Source organism: Rissa tridactyla, chromosome 1 (genome assembly GCF_028500815.1).
Source record: "Rissa tridactyla isolate bRisTri1 chromosome 1, bRisTri1.patW.cur.20221130, whole genome shotgun sequence".
NCBI classification, from domain to species: Eukaryota; Metazoa; Chordata; class Aves; order Charadriiformes; family Laridae; genus Rissa; species Rissa tridactyla.
The window spans coordinates 162,944,662-162,953,796 of record NC_071466.1 but is presented as its reverse complement, the minus strand read 5'-3'; the positions used below and the strand labels follow the sequence as shown (position 1 = coordinate 162,953,796).

The 9,135-nt window shown below is 50.4% G+C and overlaps 1 protein-coding gene across 1 annotated transcript; it reads right to left on the bottom strand.

The window, feature by feature from the left end:
* Positions 1–5: 5 nt before the first annotated feature.
* KDELR3 (KDEL endoplasmic reticulum protein retention receptor 3) lies at positions 6–9,135 on the bottom strand. Its single transcript, XM_054188793.1, has 5 exons — positions 8,647–9,135; positions 7,573–7,673; positions 6,818–6,976; positions 6,234–6,486; positions 6–847 (listed from the first exon to the last, which is right to left on the bottom strand). The coding sequence occupies exons 1-5, from the start codon at positions 8,735–8,737 to the stop codon at positions 807–809; spliced, it is 645 nt and encodes a 214-aa protein (XP_054044768.1). The 5' UTR covers positions 8,738–9,135; the 3' UTR covers positions 6–806.

The window sequence follows — 9,135 nt, the reverse complement described above, 5'->3', positions numbered from 1 at the left end:
CTTTATTTTTGGAGTGTAAAACTGTCTTTGCCCCCGTTCTTCCCAGTTCTTAAAAAAAAAAAAAAAAAAGTCAAATTCAAGGAGTTGGAAACACCTGTTGGCAACCCACTGAATTTTAATTGAAATTATCCCCTTTGTAGAGTAGGAGGAACTGCTGTCACTGAAAGTAGGGGGGGAAGGATGTTTGAATACCTGTGGAATTGGAAGATTCATGTCATTGGAAGGGAATGTATTTTTCCCAAATGTTATGGGACTTGAATAGAATGGGAGTCAGGCAGAGTTAACTTTCAGGAGGATATTAGTTTATACAGAGTTAAAGTAATAATTTGTAGCGTCTGCTGTGCCAGATGTGGCCGTGTGTGAAATGGGTCAGTGGCCTTTGTGTGTGTTACCAGACTTAATAGTCCCATGTTCCCTTAACCACCGGCACTCGTTAAAGGACCGAAGGACTAAAGGTAGTGACAGTTTCCCTTACACTCCTTGTGCTGTCTTAGGGTCAAGGTGGAGGAGGTGTGTTTTGGAGGTAGATGCTGGGAAGAGCTGGGAGAGAATATTTTGCACTACTTCAGTATTGGCCAGCACTACTTACTAGCACCAAATTCAAGTAAGAAGAAACAAAAAAAAATAAAAAGAGGGAAGGTCTTGTACAGATGAAAGGCGCACCAGCTTCCCGGGCCTCACTGTCTTCCTGGCACAGGAATGAAACTCGTCTGAGCCATCCGTTGGTCAAAAAGGGCCAGGAAAGGAAAGCTGTGATCTTAAGAGCTTCATCTTCAGAATTTCTTGCGTTGTCTGTGGAAATGTCTTCAAACAGGCATGGGAAGACTTAGCTTCTTTCCTTTTAGGACTGTGCAAAGAGAAAGAGAAGGTAATGAAGGAACTTAGGGGGAATTTAAACTGTGTCATTGTTTCAACAAATATTTCTCTGCACTTGCTATTAAGAGAGCTAGATAGATAGCCGTAATTTCATTGCCATTTGCAAATCTGGCAGCCCAATGGGTCACCTTGGGCATCTTCCATGTGCGACTGTAGGCTAGTAGGAATAGAGCCGTGCTGGCTTCGGGTAACCCAGAGAAAAGGGAAGAATTTATGTGATCGTTGATGGGAGGCAACCACTACAAAATTGCTTTGAAGGGGAGAAATGCCCAAAATCTATTTATTCGCCTTTACGCTGAAGGAAAATGTTCTTGTTTTCTCTTTGGTGGTTACTCTTTCTAATGTGTGGACCCTCCAGTGCACAACCCCACACCTCCGCATCTTTTAATAAAGAACATGACCTCAATGAGAGGTCTGTGACCACTGGCCCACCTTATCTGATCTGGAAGCTGGGATGGGAGGCCTCTTGGATATGCCAGGGGCCCACAGGTTTAGATGAGGTGGATGGAGAAGTGTGTGCCCTGGCTGTGTGGTGGTTAGCGGTGTGGAGTCCAGCTGGTGGCCTGGTACTGGTGGTTCACAAACAGTGAAGGACTAGTGGGAGATGTGGTGGTCGAAGGTCGTCTTGGGTTTAGTGGTCACGAAATGGTCAAGTTTTCAATTCATAGTGATGTAAGGAGGGGGGTTAGCAAAACCTCTGCCTTGGACTTCCGGAGGGCGGACTTTGGCTTGTTCAGAACACTGGTTGAGAGAGTCCCTTGGGAGATAGTCCGGAAGGCAAAGGGGTCCAGGAAGGCTGGATGCTCTTCAAGAAGGAAATCTTAAAGGCCCAGGAGCAGGCTGTCCCCAAGTGTCGCAAGTCTAAAGGGCGGGGAAAATGGCCAGTCTGGATGAATAAGGAACTTCTGATGGGACTTAAGAATAAAAGGTGGGTTTACTGCCTTTGGAAGAAGGGACAGGCAACTCAGGAGGAGTACAGAGATCTCGTTAGGTTATACAGAGAGAAAATTAGGAAGGCAAAAGCCTAGCTGGAGCTCAACTTGGCCACTTAAATGAAGGACAACAAAAAAAGCTTTTATAAATACATCAACAAAAAGAGAGCCAGGGAGAATCTCCATCCCTTACTGGATGCGGGGGGGAAAGTTGCAACCAAGGACGAGGAGAAGGCTGAGATACTGAATGCCTTCTTTGCCTCTGTCTTCAATAGTCAGACCAGCTATCCCCAGGGTGTTCAGCCTCCTGAGCTGGAAGATAAGGATGGAGAGCAGAACAACCCACTCATAATCCAGGAGGAAGTAGTCAATGATCTGCTTCTGCACCTAGATGCACATAAGTCTATGGGGCCGGATGGGATTCAGCCAAGAGTACTCAGGGAGCTGGCGGAAGAGCTCACCAAGCCTCCCTCCATCATTTATCAACGATCTTGGTCAACAGGGGAGGTACCAGATGACTGGAGGGTGGCTAATGTGACGCCCATCTACAAGAAGGGTTGGAAGGAGGATCCGGGGAACTACAGGCCTGTCAGCCTGACCTCGATACCAGGAAAGATCATGGAGAGGATCATCTTGAGTGAGCTCTCACGGCAAGCGCAGGGCAGCCAAGGGATCAGGGCCAGCCAGCGTGGGTTTAGGAAAGGGAGGTCCTGCTTAACCAACCTGATCTCTTTCTATGACCATGTGACCCACCTTCTGCATGCGGGGAAGGCTGTGGACGTTGTCTATCTGGACTTTGGTAAGGCCTTTAACACCGTCCCCCGTAGCATTCTCCTGGAGAAGCTGGCGAATTGTGGCATAGACAAGTGTACTCTTCGCTGGGTTAAAAACTGGATGGCTGTGCCCAGAGAGTTGCGATTAATGGGGTGAAATTCTCTTGGCGGCCCGTCACCAGTGATGTCCCTCAGGGCTCAGTTTTGGGGCCAGTTTTGTTTAATATCTTTATCAATGATCTGGATATGAGGGGATTGAGTGCACCCTCAGTAAGTTTGCAGATGACACCAAAGTAGGTAGGAGTGTTGATCTGCTTGAGGGTAGGAAGGCTCTACAGAGGGACCTGGACAGGCTGGATCCATGGGCCAAGGCCAAGTGTATGGGGTTTAATAAGGCCAAGTGCCGGGTCCTGCATTTCGGTCACAACAACCCAAAGCAACGCTGCAGGCTTGGGGAAGAGTGGCTGGAAAGCTGCCCAGCAGAAAAGGACCTGGGGGTGCTGGTGGACGCCCAGCTTAACATGAGCCAGCAGTGTGCCCAGGTGGCCAAGAAGGCCAACAGCATTCTGGCTTGTATCAGGAATAGCGTGACCAGCAGCAGTAGGGAAGTGATCGTCCCTCTGTACTTGGCACTGGTGAGGCCCCACCTTGAGTACTGTGTTCAGTTCTGGCCCCCTCTGTGCAAGAGGGACATTGAAGCGCTGGAGCGTGTCCAGAGGAGAGCCACCAGGCTGGTGAGGGGTCTGGAGACCAGGTCATATGAGGAGAGGCTGAGGGAGCTGGGCATGTTTAGCTTGGAGAAGAGGAGGCTGAGAGGAGACCTCATTGCCCTCTACAACTACCTGAAAGGAGGTTGGAGAGAGGTGGGTGTTGGCCTCTTCTCCCAAGTGAATAATGACAGGACCAGAGGAAATGGTCTGAAGTCGCGGCAGGGGAGGTTTAGATTAGATATTAGGAAGAATTACTTTACTGAAAGAGTGGTCAGGCACTGGAACAGCCTGCCCAGGGAGGTGGCTGAGTCACCATCCCTAGAGGTGTTTAAGAAACACCTTAAGTGTAGATGTGGCACTTCAGGGCATGCTCTAGTGGCAGAGATTGTAGGTGGTTTTTTGTGTGTGTATGGTTGTACTCGGTGATCTCAAAGGTCCTTTCCAACCATGAAGATTCTATGATGCTATTCTATGATGTTTACCCTTGAGGTGGGAACTGGGGCCAGTACTGCTCAAGGTCTTTGGTGTCTGAGGAAAGGGCAGAACATGCCCTCAGTGATTTGCTGATGATGCGCAACAAAGGGGAGTGGCTGATAACACCAGATGGGGTCAGAGGGACCGTGACAGGCCAGAGAAAAGGGCTTGACAGGGTCCTCATGAAAGTCAGCAAAGGGAAATTCTACATCCTGCTCCTGGAGCAGAGTGCTCCCATGTACCAGTATGTGCTGGGGGCTGCCCAGCTGGGAAGCGGCTTGGCAGAAAAGGCCCTGGGTGTGCTGGTGGACACGGAGTTGACCATGAGCCACCACTGTGCCCTTGTGGCAAAGAATGCAAACAGCCTCCTGAGCTGGGAGGGAGGTGGTCCTTCCTCTCTTCTTGGCCCTGGTGAGGCCACAGCTGGAGTGATGGGTCCAGCTCTGGGCTCCCCACTCCAAGAGATGGGGACATACTGGAGCAATCCCAGAACGACCACGAGGATGATGAAGGGACTGGGACATCTGATGTAAGAGCACAGGCTGAGATCTGAGACTGCTCAGCCTGGAGAAGGCTGGGGGGGATCTTCTCCGTGTGTATAAATGCCCGATGTGGGGGGCAAAGGAGGCAGAGCCAGACTCTGCTCAGTGGTGCCCAGTGACGGGGCAATGGGAAATAAATAAGAAAAAAAAAAAATCACAATTTTTTACTGAGGGTGGTCAGACACCAGCCCAGGTTGCTCAGTGAGGCTGTGGTGCCTCCATCCTGGAGATACTCGAAACCTGACTGGACAGGACCTTGAACAACCTGCTCTAGGTGACCCTGCTGGGAGCAGGATTAGATGATTTTGTCCCCCCCCAGTTACTCCCAACCTCAGCCCTTCTGTGAAATGCAAGCTTTTGGGAGCTGAAAGCTTCCGCGGAATGTCTTTCAGGTCCTTGTGTTAAAGAGAAAGGAGCTCGTCTAGTTTTGAAAACAAGATAAAGAGAAGTTGCATTCTATAAAAATCCCTTTGCGATGCTCCGGTGTAGGCTCTGAAGTGTTATTAAATACATTTCTTTATATAACACCTCTTCGCTTTTTTTTTTGCTTTTTTTTTTTCAGCATGGCTGCCCTTTTGTCTGAGCTCTTCTGTGTTAGAAATATTTTGAAAAGATGGGTTTTTTTTTTTTTGCGAGAGCGTGAGAGAGATGCGACCTGCTATGATATTGCTGGTTTTCATAAATGACTGCAAAGCATTTGCATATCTTCGGTCACCTTTTCAGAACATTTGTGCAAAAGAAAAAAAAAAAAGGCAATTCTCTTCCTGCTGTGATGTCCCAGGGACAAACGTTTTTTCTTCTGCCTCCTGTATTGTCTAAATTTTGCAGTTATATCACTAGCAATGTGAGACTGAAAGCCAGCAGTTGTTTTTTTTTCCCCCCTTTTTGTTCCACCATCCGCAAACACAAAGGGTACGGATTTCTCACAAAATAGAGAAGGACACGGGATGCATGAATTGAGTGAAGCTAAAATGGGAATTAGTTTAAAAAAAAAAAAAAAAAAAGCAATTGACGTGGAGCACCTTGATGGCCGTTTTACAAAGTACTTTTCTGGCTCCAAAAATGTTTTAATGACAGAAGGAAATCTTAATCTGCCCAGGCCAGCCACCCGCTCAGTGCTCCTGTCACCTCTCTATCAGCAGGTATATTGCATGAAGCTACCAGAGATCCAGCCCTTGAAACATCAAATGCCGGGCCGTCGCTCCTGCTTTCGGCAGACTGCTTTGGGAATGTGAAGGAGGAAGAAAATATCTGTTCCCTCAGCTAGATTTCACCAAATTCCATCCTCCCCAACAGAAAAGTGTTTTAGATCGTCATCAAACCGTAGCAAGTTCTACCAGATTTTATGCCCTTGATGCACTTGTTGGCTCTGGTTCACAGCTGTTTACCAAAAGCACGGCCCTGAAGTGGAGGGGATTTTGGGGAACAGAAAGGGATGTCTTGTCCGCGCAGATGCCTGTCTTCCTACGGAATCAGTTCTTGGGAACGTTACGTCTTTTCCATCAAAAGAAAAAGTAGGCTTAATAATCTTTCCATATGTTGCTTCTCAGGTGCATTGTCTGCCTACAGCTATTTCCCCCCCCCCCCCCTCAGAATTTTTTTGCGTGATTCATAATCTTTCAAAATGCATGTAGAATTGAATATACCTCAATTGTTAACTTTGCGAGGTGGGGTTAGGCCAGGCTTAGCTCTGGTTTAACTTCTGCTTTGTTTCACTTGCACATCTAGAGCCTTGTGAGCAGAGATGCCCACTTGCGTTCAACAGATACCTTTTTTTAAACTGGGTTTTAGGTGGACAGTGTGCATCGCAGATACAGCAAAGAATAAAGTCATGTTAAGGATTAACACAAGGCAAGCTGCAGCTCCACGGTACGTTGGATGAGTGCCGAATAAACGATTCGGATTTATACCAACCCCTTTACCTACCTTTGGTAACGTAGAGATAGAAGAAGTCGCAGTAGAAGATGGTTTGTACCACCCCGGAAACTACAGCGATCTGGTCGTAGAAGTTCTCGGTGTAGTAGCGCCAGACCCAGTTGGCAATGTAGAGGGCGCGGTAGAGGCCCAGGAAGAAAAGGTAGTGGGTCGTGATGGTCTCCGCTTCCCCCGTCTTGCTGATCATGAAGAGCTGAGGAAGGATAGCCACGGACTCCAGGTAGATGGAGAAGGTCCAGAGTATCTGTGAGATGCGAAACAAAGGCAGTGGAGAGTCTTGGTGCTGATTTATACGCGTTAAGAGCCAAAGCTTTAATTTTGCAGAGCATTGATATGCGAGAGTGGGGGGTGGATAGTGCTGCTGGAGTTGGAGAAAATGAGCCTGCTCTGCTGGGACTGAGAGGACACAGCACTGAGCTGCCCTATAGATGGTAGGGTCTTCAAGGCCTGCCAACCTTGCCTTTCCTGCCAGCTTTTGCTGTTAAAAATCTCAGCTATTCAATGTGCTGCGAACTCTGCTGCCTGGTGTCAGGCAGCTGCTTCCCCTCCCCTTTCCTGCCTCAGGTTTTCCTTACCTCCAAGGGGGTGAAGCTGTGGTTCTCCAGAAACGACAGCCCTGTGACGGGGACCAGCAGGAACTCGAGGCGAAAGGAGTCATTCTCGCTGTCAAAGGTTTTCCGGAATTTCACATAGATCATGTACACGGTGACGTAGGCACATATCAAAAAAATGACCTGGGGGAGGGAAGGGAAACGGCAAGACCTTATCTGTGATTACACCTTCTGTGCTTGAAGAGAGGATGGCTTTGCCAAAGTCAAGATCTTTTGACCCGGTTCTAGTAGGGCTGTGCCAGGGCGAGATAGTGGTAATCACTTTTTCTGCGCCGGCTTCTGGATTGACTTCTGCTGGAGATACTCCAGCGGTCAACTAAAGATGGCCCCACCATGAGGATCACACTTGCTTGAGCCCTCTAGGGCTCTGTGTGAAGGGGTTGGCTTGGTGGCAGCTGTCTCTTAATGCTCCTGCTGTGCAAGGGCACCCAGGCTTGATTCATGATCTCTCGTTCTGGTTTTGGTGGTACTAAATGTGTCAGGCTCAGCTCACTCACTGACTGTGGTGGTGGGTTTTTTGGTCAATGGAGGGCCAGTGACACCAAAGGAAGCATCTTTATCCTGTGTATAACCCCCTGTAGCATTGGTGACAAGTGAAGAAGATGGAATTGCCCCTTCTTCCCTCTGTCTGAAAACCTTATTGACCGTGCACGCTCGCTTCCCTGAGAACCTGTGGTGAGGTGAGGGGAACCTCTGCTTTTGCACTGCGCCCTCCTTACCTTCATCACGGTGTTATAGGCAGAGATGAAGGTGGTGAACAGGTCCAGATAGCGGGTTGTGAAGACGAGGGCGAAAAGAATCTGACTCTTCCCAGAGATACCTGCATGGTAGGGAGAAGAAAGGAAGGTAAGGCGGATGAGAGGAAGGACCCTTAATGGTGGTTTCCCCTTATAACTTTTTGGAAAGGGTTGTATAGATGCGTGTCGCTTTGTGAGCCTGGTCTGGCATGGAGGTGCTGTGGTAGCTCTAGATCTATCCCAGGACTGGCTGGAGCCTCTCAGGTGACAGGGCAGGATCCTGCTGATGCCCCTGAGCCCTGCCTTGGGTCACAGGGACCGGGCACGTTCACTGCTTTGTCCAATTCAGTCCTTACTGTCATCAAAATGCCTTTCTCTTCCCTCCCTCGCCCTCTTCGCCTGCCCACCTCGCCGGGGGGTTGTGTGATGTGACATCTGCCGCACCAGGGAAGAGCTGCGGGATCAGGGACCAGCCCAGGGACGCTGGTGGAGCTTAATCACCGCTGGCGGGGAGAGGGAGAGAGACCCTCCCCATTTCTCTACCTGTGATGATGGCCGCAGTGCTGCAGCCCAGCCCCAAAGTCTCCTGAGGAGGGAACCATGAACTCCGAGCAAAATCCTCCTGCGGGAAGCTGCTGCCCTGACTTCCTTGCCCAGGGATGGGGCAGCCTCTGGTACCCGCCTGCCCGCAGGTACGTCCTCTGACCTAAAGCAGCTTTCTCTTGAGGTCATCTGTTTTGGTGCCGCCACAACTTTTCGTACTCATTTTCGACCTCCTTCCTGCCTTTCTGCCCTCCCCTTCGCTTCACCACCCAGACACTAACACCTGCCTGAGGCCCTGCGCCTTGCCACATCACATCCTTCCAATGCAGCCTTCTCCTTCTGGCAGGGACACCTCCTGGAGAGGGTTGACTTCCCTCAAAGAGTCCACCAGGGAGGGCTGCCAGCTTGCATGGGCTATCGCTAGCCTTTTTGGTACCCGTTTTCCTCACACCCCTCACTGAGCCGCCCTCCAAGAAGGATCCCCCTCCTTCCTCGGGGCATGGGAGCACTCACCGGCGCAGGACTTGGACTTGTGGATCTTCACCAGGAGGATGATGATGGCCAGCAAGTGGGAGATATCCCCCAGGATGCGGAAGATGTTCATGGCGCCGGGGGGGGCTCCTCCGAGGCGAAGGGAGTGGAGCACTTTCTGCAGGCGGAGTGGGCGAAGGCAGGGAGGCTTTTTCCCCCCAAGCTTCAGCCGAGCAAACGCTCTCCTCCGGCTCAACTTTCCTTTTTCCCTCAGTACGGAGCCCTCTCTTCTGGCGGAGAAAAGTTCAGGCTCCTCTCTCTCCTGGCCGCGAGCGCCTTTCCGCTGCCAGGCGCCCAAGCTGGACGTCTCCCTTGCTTACTTTTCCCCTCAAGGTGGATTTTCTCTCTTCCCCCTGCCCAGGGCCTTCCTCTCCCTGCTCCAGGCAGAAAGTTGGGGTTTGTCCCTTGGAGAGCCCCCGGCCGAGCCTGCTGAGCAGCCCCGAAGCCAGCGCTGGGTGACGGTGACGTGGC

What these genes read in the sequence shown, in the direction of transcription:
- KDELR3 (XM_054188793.1), bottom strand. Translation starts at nt 8,737, where the DNA reads ATGAACATCTTCCGCATCCTGGGGGATATCTCCCACTTGCTGGCCATC. An exon ending in ACAGCTTCACCCCCTTGGAG is followed by an intron (nt 6,487 to 6,817) that starts GTAAGGAAAACC and finishes CGCATCTCACAG; the next exon opens with ATACTCTGGACCTTCTCCAT. An exon ending in CTATCTCTACGTTACCAAAG is followed by an intron (nt 848 to 6,233) that starts GTAGGTAAAGGG and finishes CTCTTTGCACAG; the next exon opens with TCCTAAAAGGAAAGAAGCTA.